This window comes from Excalfactoria chinensis, chromosome 8 (genome assembly GCF_039878825.1).
Source record: "Excalfactoria chinensis isolate bCotChi1 chromosome 8, bCotChi1.hap2, whole genome shotgun sequence".
Classification (NCBI taxonomy): domain Eukaryota; kingdom Metazoa; phylum Chordata; class Aves; order Galliformes; family Phasianidae; genus Excalfactoria; species Excalfactoria chinensis.
In genome coordinates this window covers 3,647,347-3,663,866 of record NC_092832.1, presented here as the reverse complement: position 1 = coordinate 3,663,866, position 16,520 = coordinate 3,647,347, and the positions used below count along the sequence as shown (strand labels likewise).

Here is a 16,520-nt window from a genome sequence, read left to right as displayed (position 1 = left end):
AGGGCATGCTGCATGGCCTGTGCTTAATTTGCAACAAGGCTGAAAAATAAAGCAACTCGCAGCATCCTCCAGCCTCCTGCTAACACAGCACCGGCGGCTTGTAACTTACAGGAACATGCCACTCAGGTGGATCTACCCAAGGAGATACCCATTTTCCAATCAGAGTCAGCTTATGCTGAATTTAGGCCTGTTTGGTTTTGTATTTTTCCCCCTTTTTAAACAACCAGTGCAGCTACGTTTCCAAAGCACTGACCAAATCCCCCCAAATGCCTTCATTTTCCTTTTTGGGAAGGGAGTATGGCCATGCTGAGCCACCAGGAAGCTGCAGAAATCCGGTGTACTTTGGACATCACCTCATGAAAGCAAAGAGCAGAACCTTTAGCACACATTGCTGCTCACAGCTCCCTCCCGTGCAAACTCCACTGTGTACCTTTACAGCTATTTTCAGCTACATTTTAACCCTCAAATCCTAGAACCCGCAGCCTGGAAACAGCACAGGTGTATTTAAGGCAGGAGATGACGTTTCTTATTTGTCCATTAGGATTAACAACACTTGGCAGGATCAAACAAGCCCAAAGTCCAACGCTTTCATAAATGAGAGACTTCTCAGGAGCTGCAGCAGCTTCTTATAGCCAGCTGCACATTCTCAACACTGTCCTTGTGCTGCAAGCTGGATTTGCCCCAGGCTTCCAGCCCCAAAATGCATTGCCCTTAAGTCATGGCACACATACATAGTGAGCCAAGCATGCATCAGTGCCCAGAGCAGCAGCTCAGACACTAGCACAGTGCAAGCGCTGCACTGGCAAGTGCTCAGAGCCATTGCATGAGCGCACAGCATGCTGCAAGTTGGGAAGGTGCAGAGATCTGGCTGCACTTTGTATTGGAGAAGGCAGCTCGCAGCCAGGCTCAAAATAACAGATGTGCCTGGATTTTGTGTGTACACACACACACACCAAGATGCATGGCAATCAGGCTCACGCACAGCACTGCCTGCTGGTTTGCAAACATGTAAAGATATCAGCACACACAGCTAAGCAGATGCACGGGGCCCAGTGATGCATTTTGACAGTCACTCCCTTGTAGAAGAGATGGGTCAAACACACCCACTCTGAATTCCGCATGTACACAGGAGCACGCAAGCACTGATTCATCTTTGCACATCAACTCAGCCATGAAATCCTCACCCCATGAATGCAAAACAACAATTAGTCCTCCATACAGCCCATCTCCCAAGAGGTGTTATGCACCCAAGGAGAGGAAGCCTTCAGAGCCCAGTACAGCTTCAGAATGTTTTCCTCTCTCAGGGAGGGATGAGGTACCTCATTCATAGAAGAGCATAGGAAACACCAGTTCTCCAAGTAAGTTTATTCCCAGTTTGGCTCTGCATAGGCTAATAGAACACCAAGTGTTTTCTCACAACATTAAAAACCCATTCAACAGCTAGAAAATATTCCATAAGCTCTATATAATCATTGTGCCACCTTCTGAAAGCTGTTCACAGAGAAACAAGCAGCCCCTGGGACAATCAGGATACCACAAGGTCTCCATCTCCAAGGGGTAGTCAAGCCCAGAGAGATGGGGAAGTCACTGAGCTAATACTCAGTGTGGCTCCCCTCCCAAGCCCATGGTTCCTACACCAGACACTTCCTCCGAACCATATTCCATTCTCTCAGGCCAAGTCCTTTATGCTCCGTCCCTGCTCTCGTCTCCTTACCCACTTTCTTCAACTCTTTTGCAGCTGAAGGAGGCAGAGAAAGTGGGATCACCCACGGGATGCGAGGCAACGGCCTCCTATGCAGAAGGGTCCGGAATGTCTATGTAGTGACTGTATCTGGGATGCCGGCGTAAACAGTTGTAGGCATAAATGGTCAGTTTTGGAAAAAGCTTCAGGAAATACTCAGCGTAGTCTCCTGCTATTGCACTGATCCTGAGTGAAACGAAGAAAGAAAAAGGTTTTTAAAAGAACAGCCAAGGAACCCACCATGCCTCAGTTCCTCCCTTGCAGAGGAAAAGCCATTCTGATAACACGCTAATTTCCTACAAGTCCGTGAGCTGCAACCTTTCTATGCTTTCCCCAAGATCTGCACTTCTTTGCTGTTCCTCTAGCACACTCACCAGCATCTTCACAGAAGAGCAGTGCCAGCCATTAGCCTTGGTGAGGCATGACTTGGAGATAGTGCCTGAGATGTGAAATGCCCATGGCTAGAGAGGGTAGGGCAGTCCAGCAGCTCTTCAGGAGCACTGAGTGAGCCATTGGCTGCCTAGGATGGTGGTGGAATCACCATCCCTGGAGGTTTTCAGGGGAAGGATAGATGGGGCACGGAGTGGTGTTATTTAGAGCATAGATAAGCATAGACAGTTGGAGGTGATGATCTTAGTGGTCTTTCCAACCTTAATGGTTCTATGATTCAAACTGCCTCAGCTCAGGTAACATAAGCACATTGGAAATAGAAGCAAGTAGCTTCCTCAAGACACAAGGAGGAGATGATACAAATCTGGGAGCCAGATGTTGCTTCAAAGTCTGAAGTTTGCTCCTGTGAGCAAAGCTACTCACTCTCACCCTCAGGAGGGCCACGTTACACAACCCTTTATACACTGCTATACTGTCAAAGGAAGCAACCTCTGAAAAATAAAGAGATTTAATGAGGTTTTGCTCTCAAACTCACTGATACTTACAGATATACAACAATACAACCGTGGCAGGGACAAGCATGTGAACACGTACCTCTTATGAGGGTGTTCATCCAGATTTCTGATGAACCTCAGTAGGTCTGTGATCTCTTCTGAGTAGGAGAAATGTTTTCCTTTTCTGGGATTCTTCATGATCTTCATAATCCTTTTATCAACCTGAAATAAGATTACAGATTATTTATTCCCTGCCTTTCACACACACCATGAAAGCAGCACATCTGCTTTTACTTACCACAACTCCTGCCATTCTCTAGAGACACCACCTTGCATGGATATACTCTGTGACACTTATAAGCATACCAACTTGAGCACTGCAGGACACACTGTATAGACTCCCTGATGCTCCTGCCTGGCCAAGGCATAGCATTCCTATTAGGATTGTCAACATGACACAGTAGATTATGAACATCTACAGGTCCAGAGAGAAGGAGAGAACTCAGAGTCTTCATCCAGCTGAGTAAAACATCTGGTTGAAGGTCTAGCTTCAACCTCATGTCAACCCAAAAAGAAGAGGTTTACCTGCTTAGTCCAGTTTGGGTAAGGAACAGATTTTCCAGCATTAAGAGTGCCAAAAGCATCCTCTTCATTGTCACCAGACAGATCTTTGATTTTATTCCATATATTCTTTAGCATGTTGAACTTCCTGCAGAACAAGGACATTCATTAGCTGCAACAGCTTACACCATTCCCAGCATTACAGGCAAATCCTGCACAAACAACTTTTCTTTGTGCTCTTAGGGCTTACCTCTGTTTGTTCCAGAAATAGGGATGCTCGCTCAGACCTTCCAAGCCCCGTTCATCGTGAGAGGCCAGGCTATCAATGAGGTCCAAAGCCTCCTCATAATCCATGGAACCTGAATCCATATCCTCAGTACTGACTTCATTAAGGGGTTTCCTACCCCCTGTTAAAACATACAGCATGAGCTTGCTGAGGTTCTGCAAAGAAACACATCAAGATGCGTGTGAAGGTTCTTACCAAATGGAAGAAATGGGACCAGTATTCCTAAATGAGCAGAATGGGTCACATGGCATCAACATGGGTCTGTGGGTGTGCACAAGCGTGTAAATATATGTGGATAGGAACTCTGAATGCTTGTGCACAATGAGATGGGGCAAACACCATAATCCAGATCCCAGGGTGTCCGTAGGGGTCCCACCACCAGCCCAAGCCTTACATCCCAGTCACTGCCATTCTCATATGTGGTCTACCATGACATGGGCTTGCCCCAGAAGCAACACATCTTCTAGTTGAAGATGCACAAGAGAGGCCCCTAGAAATCACAGCAAAAGAAAGCATCAGAAATAAGCTGAGATTTGAAACCATACATTGGTTTGGAGAGAAGCTACCTCTAAGTCTTTGTTGATAAGTTCTGCTTTGCCTTCAGTCAGCTTTCTGGTGCCATCAAAATCCACCAAGCAAATTTTGCCACCTAAATCTGGGGAAATAAGAGAATGTTAACAAGTGAGGAATGCTGATACAAGCCTGTCACTGCTTCCTTTAGAAAACAGATCTCGGGAGAGAATGCTGTGAGTTGGGCTATCTGCAAAGCCCAGAAATGCAAGCAGATCCAATGAGACATGAAAGCTACTCTATTCACTCCCCCCGGGCTATCTGGAACACATCTATGCTTATCCAGAGAACTAATGCCATTCTACATAAGCATATCTGCACTGGTCTTTCATATCTGACTTAGGAACAGGAAACAACAACAACAAAGAACAACACCCCACAACACCAAAACACCAAAACCCAACCAACCTAGCAGGAAGTTCTTGGGATGCAGAGCCTGGTGAGCAAACCCGAGTGAGTGCAGCTCTCTCACTGCCTGGAAGATCATCTTCATGATGCCTTTGTAATCCTTTGGGTCATCTGGGTCCTGTAGATGTTCTTCGAGGTTTTTCTCCCAGAGAGTGAAGCACAAATACATGCAGCCCTTTTCTTGCTCAGATTGGAAGAGCTTCAGTAGATGTTCACAGCTCCCACATTGATCAAGGAACGTTTTCTCCTCGATCCCTTTTGCATGGCGGTTTGCCCATACCGCCACCTCCATCCCATCATAGAGCCCGAGGTAGATGTCACCCTGGGAAGTGCTCCGAATTCTCTGGGGCGCGAACAGAAATACCTTTAACTTGCCAATCATGGGGCGATACATATCATGAAGACTTTGCAGCTGGTGCCTCCAACGTTTGCTCTTTGGCTCCCAGTTGTCAGACTTTGTGGAAACAAACCTGGTGTTGTACTTCCGAAGAAGGCGCGCCATTTCAGTAGCACGGTTCCTATTTGCAACAGCAATAAGATTCCCAACGTCAGTCCTTGCACCTTTTTGACACAGCATCTCCGCTATATCATAAGCGTTTTTCTCTACAGCCACCATCAGGGCTGTTTGGCCATCCTCGCCTGCATCATCAATATTTATGACATCCTTGTCCAACAGAGCTTTCACCAAACTTGTATTCTTCCTCTGCACAGCTAGGATGAGGGCGGTTTTGCCAGCTTCATCTTTGCAGCTGACATCAACGCCACAGTCTAGCAGGAAACGGCCTATCTCAAAGACATCTGACTCACTTTTTCCCCTCTCACAATCCTTGAGGGTGTGGATCAAGGCATTCCTACCTTCACTGTCACAGATGTTCACGTCAGCCCCCATCTCCTGGATAAGAGTTTTTACCACTGAGAAGTAGCCACCCAAACAAGCATCCATCAGTGCAGTCTTCCCTCCCTTGTTCAGTTTCTTCTTCTCCTCACTGGCCGTCCTCTGCAAATTCACATCTGCTCCTTTGCTATGCAGGAACCTCAAGGCATCCTCCATTCCATACCAAGCAGCTTCCATGAAAGCAGTGAATCCATTATTGTCACTGTCATTAATGTTAAACCCACAACCAAAAAGGAGCTCCAGTAATTCCACATTTCCCACCATCGCTGCCTCAATAAACACAGTGCCACCGTTATCCTTCCTGGCATGTGGGTAGGCACCTTTGGTCAGCAAAAGCTCGACCATCTCCTTGTCACCAGATTGCACAGCACTGTGAAGCGGTGTCCATCCAAATTCTACTTTGGAGTTCACATCTGCCCCATTCTCCAGCAGCTCCAGCACCTTTTCCCTCTGGCCATGTCGCAAAGCATCATTTAACTCAGAGGCAATGTTATCTGTGTTCTGCATACTAGACATGGTAGATGCCTCCTGCTGATTGTGGGTTCTGGGCTCCATGATGGTCAGGGGGAGGACACATCAAAGATCCAGGGATCTCGAGGACAGGTTAAGTACAACACTCAGTGTCTTTGTCATGAGGGATGCTCCAAGTCTGACTGATGGAACGCACTAGGTGACATATTGGCTTCACAGTCTTCACCTAATTAATAAACAGAGGACCCTATTTTATTAAGCCATGAAACCTCATCATTTACACTGATGCCTTGCAGATGTGAGAGGAACAACTAAGGATAGTAATGGCAATGCTAGCTGAGAGAAGCATGACTACAGCATTTACTGGGGGACACATATCCTCACTGCTTGCCCCATTTCACTCACCACAACACAAACAGGTGCCTCCCATAGGGCTGGCATATCTGAATGAAGGCATGGAGTGAATTGAGGATGTTCTTGCTATTAAAGTCATGATGGATTTCCTGCAGGTTACCCAATAAGCTGGTCCCTGATGCTGTCCCCATACAGCTGGAGAACACAGCATGAAGGTAGAAACCGGCTTTTCTGAACTAGTCAGAAAAGAGCAGTTTATATGCAAGAAGCCATAGTTTAAATTCACAGCCATGCACTCTCAGGAAAGGCAAAGATCCTATTCTAGTATAGCCTCCTCCCCTCCCTTCCCCCAAGCCATAAAGCAGTAACCGAACACTATTTCACTAACATCCTCTCCCCTCACCCCCACCCCTCCAGCACAGCAGGGCCCACCAAGTGTCCCACCACCAGCAAGGAGAACCTGCAAGCCCTGGAAAGGGAAAGAAGGGAAGAGAGCTGTGCAAAATGGAGAACTACGTCTGTCCTCCCCTTTCGTCTTCTTCCTCTTCCGAGATGCAGAACCGCAAACAGCCCGCCCAAAGGAGTGTTAAGCATTTCTAGCCCAACCCACTGGATCTCAGCCTGAGAACAAGCCAAGTCATACAGCCCTGCCTGCAGTCACCCATTATCAGCCATAACCATAACCAGCCGTTGTCTGCTCCAGGCAGGCAAGAACAGCATCCTCTAACCAGTCACAAGCTCAGCAACAGCTTAAGAGCTCCAGAGCCAGGGAGCAGCTTTGGCAAGAACAAACTCCCACGGGATGGAGCAGTGCCTGGAAGGATCGTACTCACTTTTGGAGGAGAAAAACAAGCTTTTGGGAGGTGTGTTTTGGGGGCATTTTCAGCATGCAGCAGAGGTCTGCAAACCTGCTTGCAAGGACCATTCTCATGAGCAAACAGACCAGTCTGCCCAGTACATCATTCTTAATGGCTGTCACCTTCCTCTTCTACACCACCACTCAACATAGCCTGCTTTGGACTCAGCACATCTTCCCCCAAGGGAGTACCAACTTTCAGATAACTGTGGACAACCACAGCTCTATGATTTCCAAGCTGCTGGCCAGTAGACTTATACAGCACAGCCATTTTCAGTCCAGCCATTCATAGAATCATAGAATCATTAAGATTGGAAAAGAACTCCGGGACCATCAGGTTCAATTATAACCCGCTCCCACCATGCCCACGTTCCTCAGTGCCACATCTCCATGGCTTCTGGAACACTTCTAGAGACAGTGAGCCTACCACCCTCCTGGGCAGCCTGTGCTTATGTATGGCCCAGAAGCCACTTCCAAAGAGTCATCTTTTGACTTGAAGTAGGCCCGCACTGCAGCTCTTTGAGCGTGATCCTTGCAACTTATTATTTAAAACAAATATCCAAGTTACAACACAAAAATACCAATGCCACCCATCTACATTAAAGCGGTTTGCTGTTTAATAGTATAAAGATGAAAGGGAGCCAGTTCTGACAGATGCACCATCAGAAATTGTTACCCACAATACAAGCCATTTGTAAACATGATTACTGCTAGCAAGACAGACTCAGGATGTCTCAGACACTACAACAGCCTTCTGGGGGCTGCAGTGCAAAAGCTTCACAGCATGACAGTAGGCAGAGTAGCATTAGGACCATAAACACCAAAAGCCAAGCTGAGAACAAGGTGCAGCACAACGATGGAAAAGTGATGGCTACCACATTGTGTGCCTGCACACCAACAAAGCAGAGGGCTCAGGAGATGGGTTACAGACACAACAAGCAAGGAAATCAAGCACACAGTGATGCAAGTCCTCCTGTTCCTCCATGCTGATGGACACATACCCGGTTTGCAGCTCTCCCTTGAGATAGCGTCCACGCACTGACCACAAATAGACATGAGCTAAAACATGACAACAGAAATTGCCTGCTAAGTCAAAATACTTGTTAAAGAATCTAAGAATAGTAAGGATGGGTCTTTTTTTTTCCATGTTCTTTGTGCTTCCTTCCTTATTATATTTCTAACTGAGAACATCCAAGGGTTTACATGCTTGGCCACACTACTGTGCTGGAGCAGAGCACTGGAAAATAGCCTACAGAAAGATGGGACCTGAACCCTGGCAGGTGGAGCTCTGAATGCAGAATCACTATGGATGGAAAAAACCTCTAAGGTCATCTGGTCTAACCAGTGTTGCCTACTGTAACACTCAGAGTCACAACTCCACATTTCTTGAACACCCCCAGAGACAGTGACCCCACCACTCACCTGAGCTGCCTGTGCCAATGTACCACCATCCAGAGAAGAAATGCTTCCCAGTATCCAACCTGAAGCATTAAACAAAGCTCCTTCTGCAGTAGAGCACTGCTATACTTTCTTTCTCTATTAGCTTCCCTTCTGAGCTGCTGCTCTGTTCTCACCAGGACAAAGAAAACCAACTCTAAGCAGCACATCCATCAGCAAGTGGGTTCAAGAAGAGGTGAGGGCAACACCCAGGCATATAAGCATCCCACCAAGCAGGTCACCACCTGCAGTGCATGGACAAGAAGAGCAGAACAGACCCACTGAAAGCACCCAAAGAAGATCAAACAGGCACCTAAGCAGAGGACATAAACTTAAATGCCTTTCCCCAGGTGGGAGGGGGATCCCAGCACAGCTTCTCCCATCTGTTTCCCACCCCCTGCACTTCCCCACCAGCTGTGCCTGGGTTACAGCTGCAGCACATCAGAGCCAGCATGGAGCATATGGGTTGCAGAGCCTGGCGCTGTGCTCAGCACCCTGCAGTGCCAGAAAGCAGGAATAGTGCCCTTCATATTGCAGCATTTATTTGCAGATTACCTTTCCATAAAACATAATGGATGAATGCATGCAATCACATCTCAGAACATCCCTTCTGATCCCAAATTCCCAGACCTCACCCTGGGAAACTTGGCTATGGTTTATGGGAGGCTTCAGCTCTGCTGTCTCAAGGCGGGTCTGTGGTTTGGGTTTTGTATATTTTTCCCCCCAAGGCTTTATTATATGAGCCTGGGGTTTTGCCAGCACTGAAGGATGCATTGGATGCAAGCATGTGTTTTTTTTTCAATGGAGTTTTCTCTTTGTGAAATGAAACAATGCCAATTTGACCTCTTTTTTTTTTGGCCATATTGATTTTTTTTTTAAATAGAAAGTCACATTTAAATTAAAGTGTTCAAGACAAAGTACTTTTTCCAGTTAGACCCTGCAAAGCAAATGGATGTGATTTTGTTTCGATTTAATGCTCTCACAGAGTCTTTATTTCTGGGTCATTTAAACGCATGCTGGCAATCTTTCACCTCATTCCTTGAACAAGAGATAAGGTGGGCAGCTTAATCACTCCTCCTCCATTTAGGTGCATGACAACTGTAGAAGAAGAGCTGATGTATTTTACTGATCTTTGGATTGTGTGGCCATGCCAGAAGAGACGGGAGTGTTTGCTATGGAAGCTGTTGCTCTTCAATGGTAGAGACCCACTTGTGTTAGCAGCATTCCCTGGGGATCTGAGTGACCATCATCTGCAACGCAACTCTTCTTCATACTGCACTCATGCTCTCCTCAATCCAGCTCATTTTGCCTTCCATGGAGGCAATAAACAGCAAGTAGGAGGTTCCAAAAGCTTCAAAGGGGCTGTAGGCAGCACCAAGCCATGAACCGCAAGGAGTTTTCCTTACACTGTGTGCTTTGTAATGGCCCCCCAAAGGCTGAAGGAGAAAAATCAATGAAAAGCCCACAGCCAATAATGGTGTCACAGCATTGCCCTCTTCGTCTTTTATTTTGCAACCACGATGTCATGTTCGTAGCAAAAAAAATGGACCTCGGTACGCCATTCACTTCGGTAACACAACAAAGGTGGTTCCAGTTGTAAAAGTAAATAATAAATAACGAAACAGCTCAAATAGCCCCATGAATGCAGCTGGGACCCACCGGTCTCAGAGGTAGAAGCAGGAAGAGGACTCGGGAAAACATCCTCAAACTGGTCCTTGGGGTTCCTTAGCTGCAGACCGGCCAGGGCAACACCAGACCCAACTGTAAACCGAACTGTAAACCCAGCTTTTACCTCCTAAGTGATTTAAAAATAAGTTTTCAACACTCAAAGTGCCCTTTCTGCACTGCTGTTCTCTGCCTGGGACAAGCTGCTAGCCCACGTGCAGAGGTGCCAGCCACAGAGCTCTATTTATGGGCAAAAAAAAAGGGAAAATGGCACGAACTGCAAAGCATCCTTTTATGGCCATCAATGGTCCTCCATGCTCCCAGGAAACCTCAGACCCAGTTCGATGCTGCTCTCCCTGCTGCTATTTGCGTACCTTGCTCCACGGTGGCATTATAAAGCTATTTTTCTCTCTTGCAGTTATTACACAGAAGCCGTGGGAGGCATGCTAAGTGCTGCAATACCTAAAATAAATTAATTTACAAGCTCCTCCGAGCAGGGAATGTGCGCATGCTTTGAGCAGTGCTCTTCTCATAAATACATATCATAACAGTAAACGTAAAATAAATAATAACAATAATAAAAATGCATGTGACTTAAGTTCGGGTGCAGCCTGCAGGCCACGAAGCTTAAGGAAAGGATAGAAATGTCACTGCTAGGGCCGTGTTGTTCCCGGGCCCACCGCTCTTCTTGCTGACACATGGGTGGCTTCAACCCTGTGCAGCCCCAGCAATGGGACCACCGGCAGTGGGGTGGGAGGGCTTTTCCGTAGGGCAGCCTCAGTGAGAGCACTCGAAGTCCTGGGCATCCTGCTGGAAGGCTGGGATTTCAGCCTAAACCCCACCACCAGGCCCTCGGTGCCCACCCAGAGTGGGTTTGGTGGTGGGCAAGGGTCAGGTGTGCAAGCGCTTGTTGATGCTGCGGCTGGTGGCCTGCTTGGTCATGTCCTGGTAGGAGGCTGACTTCAGGAAGCGGGGGTAGGAGTCCTTCTCCATCAGGGTGCGGGTCTTGGCCTGAGCCTCGTTGAAGCAAGCAGAGGTGGCTCCTGTCAGGTTCTTCCTGGTGATCTCCCTGGTTTCGTGATCAATGTTGACCTGCAAGGAAGGAACGCCCATAAACGTTAGCTTGGAGCTGGCCGATGTGGGAAGGGGAGCAGGCTTATCTTAATGAGGGTGAAGACACAGAATCATAGAATCATTACGGTTGGAAAGACCTCTGTGATCATCAAGACCCACCATCAACCCATGCCCTCGACTGCTCAGACCGTGTCACTCAGTGCAATATCTACCCTTCCCGTATCTACCAAAACCCATCAGATATTTTAGGATGTTTTATCCCTTCCCCCTCCCATTCAGTGCCACACAGCAGAGGCAGGGTCAGCTCTCACCTCTCTGGGTGCCTCGCTTTGGACAAACTCCTCAAAGATCCTGTTGGCTTTGGAGGCCAGCTTGGTTTTAGAGCGGGTCTTCTTGAAGTCCTCACAGGCCAGCCAGAAGTCCAGGTTCTCCTCACTGAACTCGGTCTTCAGGAAGGTGTGGAAGGCAGTCACCCCATCTGCAACAGAGGGACAGGCAATGAGTGGGGCTGGAGGGGAAGAAGTCATCAGGACCGGCACTGGGAGGTGATGAGGCTGCTGGATGTGGCATTGCCCACCATCTCCCTGGGAGCCCACACCACAGCATCTGTGGATTTCCTTTCCCTCTGGACAAACTCCAGCCTCTGAACCTCTGCTGACTGGCCTTAAGGCTCCAATAAAATCCTTTCCCACAGACAAATAATCCTCCAGTTTTATTTATCTGACCTTTCTGTAATGAGTCTTTAGAGTAGTTTCTTTACAGCTTCGGAAAAGGGCTAATTCTACGAAGGGGAAATCCACTGAGATATGAGTATGCATGCGGGAATAAGGAGAGATGGCTTTGCTTTTATTTCTCAGCTGGGATTTGGAGGAATGAGATGCTGAGGAGTATTGGGAGGGTGCCTGCAGCAGGGGAACCAGGCTTGGGGAATGCATTTATTCAGTTACAAAGCTGGAGATGTTTGCTAACCTTCACAGCACATGACAAAGGCTGGAAAAAGAGATGCCTGGTCCTAGACTAGCACTGCGGAAGGACTGTCTGTTGCCATGGAATAAAGTCAAGCAAATACTTTTGTGTTCATATTTGGTCTCTTTGCTGGCCCTACAGGTACAACGCCTTACAAGGACCGTATGCACTGCTGTGAATTTTGGAGAGGAAAATGGAGGCGTGCATCTCAGCACAGCAGTTGAACACCTTCCCTCCGTGTGAGAGCTACTGGAGAGGTACAGGATGGGCAGACAGAGGGCAGCAATGTTTTCCAAAGCAACGAAATCCTGCATGAAAGCAGCTACACGGGCAGCAGACATGAGCCCAGAGAATGGAGTGGAAAGATACCTTCCAGCTGAAGGTCCGTGCCACGGCTCAGCATGCCCATGGAAGCTAAAGCCAAAGGGACCTGGCTGCACATTGGACACGGGGGTACCTTCCGAGTTTCTAGAGCAGCTAATTGAGGAGGAGACCTGGCTCCAGGATACATCCTACACGCACTTGTAAAGAGGAAAAAACAAAATCCGACTTACTTTTACTCTTGAGGAGCTGGTCAAAGGATTCCCTCCACTCAAGCACCTCTCGTGAGGAGTCTCTGCAAGAAAACAAACAACAGGACGTGAGGCTTGCCGTCTTGCCGGCGAAGGATGGGAGCACTTCCACGATGAGACAGCACAAGAAGGGAAGCAGCAGCACCAGCAGGAAGCCGCAGTGAGACCCCAGTATCCTTTACCTGTGAGCCCTCTTTCCTTTCTCTTTTCCCCTTTCTTTTACATTCCCTGATGGCTCCCCAGACCTCAGCTCCATCGTGCAGCTTTGGCTGGGCAGTCTTCTCCAGAGGACGCTCAGTGGAGCCCTTTTCCCCAGCAGCAGCCCAGCAGAGCCCCCTCTGCATGCAGGCGTCTGGTCGACAGCCGCGAGGTTCAGTGTTTTGTTTTTAGTGCCGTATTCATTCCCTGGGGGACTCAGGCATGGGTTTGAGGTGCCAGCACCTATGGGAGCCCGCTGGCTTTCCAGCTTAATGCTAAACCCCCACTCTGCCTAATGCCGGTGCATCCCTCTCCAATCTGACTTTATAACTGGTGGAGCTGGGACGTGGCAGGCAGCGGGGCGGGACCACCCAGATGAGCAACACCGCATCCTCCCAGCCAAGCAGAGCATCCCCAGAGACAGCCCAGCCCAAGGGGACCCGCAGCCTCAGCTTACCTCCTCCTGGAGCCCAGCTGCAGCTTGCCTGCTGCCCCAGCGCCATGCTTCAGCTCCGGTTTATGCAGCAGGATCCCCAAGCGGGTCTTGAGTTCCTTGGCTCTGGAAGGGAGGAAGTAAAGAGGTTGGAATGTGGGGACCGACACCACCATCCCTGCTCGCAAGGGCAGCCCTCTCTCCTCCAGCTCACTGGCTTTCTTGCTTTCTGCTGCATGCAACAAGCAATCCTCTAATGGCTTTTGCTGCTCCCTGGCAACCGTGCTCTGCACTGAGCTGGAAAAATCACAGCACTCGCCTTCTGCTCAGCAGGGGGGGAGCATCTCCATGCCGTGCTGCTGCAGCTGCTCCCCTGCTTTTTGGGGGTGATGTTACCAGCACCTACCCCATGCCTCAGGAACCTGGATAACACAATGGCAGCGGTGCCAACTCAGAGCCAGATGCATCCCCATGGAGTATCCTGCAGCAACAGGGCAGGAACTGCTTCTAAATCCACTCCTCTCCCTTTGGTCCCCTGGCAGCACGCAGCCCTGCTAGCATCCCAGGGTGCCCATGCAAAAATAAGTGCTTAAATGTCAGGGCACCAGCACTGCACCGCTTTGTAGCCTTGTTTGGCAGGATGTCACCGAGTGCTGTGAGCACCTCGACTAAAACAGTGCTGCTGCCAGCCTGTGCGGAGACGGAGACGGCAGAACAAACCTTGTGTGTGCACAGAGTGTGATGAGGGACAGCCTATGTGTTTTAATCCCTCCCTGGAAACCACAGGAAATCTTGCATCCGTCTCTAGCTGTGAGTTCAATGCAGTCTGCACCCTGATCTCTAGCAAAACATCATGACAGCAGAGGCTGATCCGACGTCAGGAGCATCTTTTCCAGCTAACCCTCTGCTTCCCAGCGCTGCGCCGTGGCAAAGCCCCTTACCTCTCCAGGCAAGCGATGGGAAGCGCAGCCAATCCTCGGCACATGCTGAGAGCTGGGCACCGAGGCATCCAGCAACTCATCGGATCCCCGGGGCACCACCTGTGCTGCTGTGTGGTGTGCTGCTGGCTGAAACAGCATCGAGGAGCTGTGCTTATATGGGGCGGGAGGGCTGGGAGGGTACCCGGCTCCACTCCAGCCTCCAGCCAACCAACAGCTGCTCGGCACTAGCAGAGGAGATAACAGCTTGGGTAGGTGCAAAGGGAGGGGGCGGGAGGCTTGTCCTTGAGCATCACAGTCAGCTTTGCTTCCTCGATAAGTGGAAAAAACAGGCTCGCGTCCACCGACGTGTGCAGCCTGCTGAGTAACCGCGGGGACAGCGAAGGGGACAAGCAATTAGTCAGCACCATCCCACCGGCTGATGACTCCAAACCCTCGTCCCTGCACTGCTGGCGTGGTGGCATCACTGCAGCAGGGACATGGGGACCATCACACCTTGCTGACCCCGTGGCAGCCCCCCAGCACCATGCTGCTGTGCAGAGCAGAGTGAAATGATGTTTCGGTGCTACACAAAGTAACACAGTAATGGTCAGAGCTCACAGGAGACAACCTGTCCATGGCGGAGGGGTTGGAATTAGATGATCTTTAGGGTCCCCTCCAACCATTCTATGATCCTTATGTTTCTCTTCCAACTCAGGGTGTTCTGTTCTGTGATTGTTGGCCCTGATGTTCCAGCCTTCGCTTTGCTCCAGCCCCTTCCTCCTTACTGCTTTTCCCCATAGAAACAAGGTGTAGATATGCCTCATCCCCTCTGTAGCATCTTTTGAACCATTCAGCTCAGATGAGAGAGGCTTGATGGAAGTCAGAAGTGAGGAAAAGGCTGCAATGGGAGCCTGGGCCATGCAAGTCCCACAGGAGGAAGAGAATCTTTATAAAACCTCAGCAGGAGGGAAACCATAGAACCATCAGTGTTGGAAATGACATCCAAGATGACAAAGTCCGACCTTCAGCCTGACCTATGGAGACCAACCACTAGCCCTTGTCCACTTGTGTCACATCCACACATCTCAACAGCACCCCCAGGGATGAGGGACCCCCCCTTTTCCAGCCCGCTCCAAGGCTTGGCCACCCTTTCCAGGAAGAAATTCTTCCTGAAATCCAAGCAAAACCTAAAATCAAGAGCCAGCCAAAGGCTGCATCTTCTTGGGCAGCAAAGCTGCTCAGCCAGAAGATGCACAAAGCTGTGGGAAACTACCTGAGCCCGTCCTGCTGCCTTGGGGCAGGTTTTGAACCTTCCCCTTTGGTGGGTGAGCTCCAGCATGGGAGATGGTCCGTGCAATATATTCTAATGCACGACTCTTCATTAGGGTTATGCAATAGCTTCTGAGCCCAACGACGTGTGTGTACTCGGATGTCTTCATTCTGTTCAATATCTAATTTAATTACGTGCTTCCTGTCTCATTTAGCTTAGCAGCCTCCCTCAGCTCCATCCTGCGTTCTGTGTTATCAGCCCTTGTTTTGGAACACAAAAACCCAGCTGTGTCGCAATGCCCGGGGCTGGGCTGCTTTCCCATCAGCATGCTGCAACACTGGCAGCACGAAGCCCACCACCCATGGAACCAGCGTGGCCCCTCACATCACAAGCATGATCCCAGCACTCAGCCCTGCTGATAAGAATCCCCCCGTTGCTATTTCCCTATAGGGATTTTTAATACCTGAAGGCTGTGCCCCGAGGGCTGTGTCTGCACAGGGGGATGCTGGATGGATTGCCAGCCCAAAAAAAGGACTCTGTCCTCACACGCAGCACCGGAGGGAATCATTGCTCTGGAAATTCAGATCATAAACAATTAGAATTACAAATGGGGTTTCCAAGGGGCAGCTGTTACCCACTCTGCCTCTGAGCTCGCTTAGTGCAGTGTGCAAGCACAGCTGCATAGAGAGAGGTATCTGACAGCAGGTATTTTTAATCTTCCCTTTCCATTCCCAGCATCTGCTCTGTAAAGACACTGAGCAGCAAGGGGGGAAAAAAAAGAGTATTAAAAAAAACCCAAAAACAACAAAGGCAGCAGCTAAATTTATCCTAACTGAGAGGAGAGACAGAGCGGCACTAATGGCAGATTCTCCCCTTGGATGCATGCAAATCGGTTTGGCTCAGGGAGAGGCTTAGAGGGAAAGGAGCTGCAGATGAAAGGGGAAAACAATGAAAGAAGA

At 49.2% G+C, this 16,520-nt stretch overlaps 2 protein-coding genes across 15 annotated transcripts; both read right to left on the bottom strand.

The window, feature by feature from the left end:
• Positions 1 to 1,328: 1,328 nt before the first annotated feature.
• Positions 1,329 to 9,804, bottom strand: RNASEL (ribonuclease L). Of its 11 annotated transcripts, none has more exons than XM_072343345.1 (8): positions 8,449 to 9,804; positions 8,028 to 8,085; positions 4,451 to 6,042; positions 4,039 to 4,127; positions 3,437 to 3,627; positions 3,211 to 3,334; positions 2,726 to 2,847; positions 1,329 to 1,927 (listed from the first exon to the last, which is right to left on the bottom strand). In XM_072343345.1, exons 3-8 carry the CDS (start codon positions 5,898 to 5,900, stop codon positions 1,792 to 1,794), a joined length of 2,112 nt encoding a protein of 703 aa, XP_072199446.1. In that variant the 5' UTR covers positions 5,901 to 6,042; positions 8,028 to 8,085; positions 8,449 to 9,804; the 3' UTR covers positions 1,329 to 1,791. The 11 variants fall into 11 exon arrangements, 9 of the variants coding, with proteins under 9 accessions (XP_072199446.1, XP_072199447.1, XP_072199445.1 ...); XR_011904504.1 differs by lacking the exons at positions 8,028 to 8,085; positions 8,449 to 9,804 and adding exons at positions 2,555 to 2,622; positions 6,631 to 6,732 and having other exon boundaries at positions 1,805 to 1,927; XM_072343346.1 differs by lacking the exon at positions 8,028 to 8,085.
• Positions 9,805 to 9,938: 134 nt separating this feature from the next.
• Positions 9,939 to 14,534, bottom strand: LOC140255606 (regulator of G-protein signaling 16-like). 4 transcript variants are annotated; one of them, XM_072343356.1, is made up of 6 exons: positions 14,313 to 14,520; positions 13,396 to 13,497; positions 12,923 to 13,078; positions 12,723 to 12,784; positions 11,514 to 11,680; positions 9,939 to 11,220 (listed from the first exon to the last, which is right to left on the bottom strand). In XM_072343356.1, the coding sequence occupies exons 1-6, from the start codon at positions 14,390 to 14,392 to the stop codon at positions 11,020 to 11,022; spliced, it is 768 nt and encodes a 255-aa protein (XP_072199457.1). In that variant the 5' UTR covers positions 14,393 to 14,520; the 3' UTR covers positions 9,939 to 11,019. The 4 variants fall into 4 exon arrangements, with proteins under 4 accessions (XP_072199457.1, XP_072199453.1, XP_072199455.1 ...); XM_072343352.1 differs by lacking the exon at positions 12,923 to 13,078 and having other exon boundaries at positions 14,313 to 14,534; XM_072343354.1 differs by lacking the exons at positions 12,923 to 13,078; positions 14,313 to 14,520 and adding an exon at positions 13,778 to 14,077.
• Between the last annotated feature and the right edge of the window lie 1,986 nt (positions 14,535 to 16,520).

What these genes read in the sequence shown, in the direction of transcription:
- RNASEL (XM_072343345.1), bottom strand. Translation starts at nt 5,900, where the DNA reads ATGGAGCCCAGAACCCACAATCAGCAGGAGGCATCTACCATGTCTAGT. An exon ending in TCCCAAGAACTTCCTGCTAG is followed by an intron (nt 4,128 to 4,450) that starts GTTGGTTGGGTT and finishes TTATTTCCCCAG; the next exon opens with ATTTAGGTGGCAAAATTTGC. An exon ending in ACCCAAACTGGACTAAGCAG is followed by an intron (nt 2,848 to 3,210) that starts GTAAACCTCTTC and finishes ATCTTATTTCAG; the next exon opens with GTTGATAAAAGGATTATGAA.
- LOC140255606 (XM_072343356.1), bottom strand. Translation starts at nt 14,392, where the DNA reads ATGAGTTGCTGGATGCCTCGGTGCCCAGCTCTCAGCATGTGCCGAGGA. An exon ending in CCCATCGCTTGCCTGGAGAG is followed by an intron (nt 13,498 to 14,312) that starts GTAAGGGGCTTT and finishes CCTCCCTTCCAG; the next exon opens with AGCCAAGGAACTCAAGACCC. An exon ending in AAAGGAAAGAGGGCTCACAG is followed by an intron (nt 12,785 to 12,922) that starts GTAAAGGATACT and finishes GTTTTCTTGCAG; the next exon opens with AGACTCCTCACGAGAGGTGC.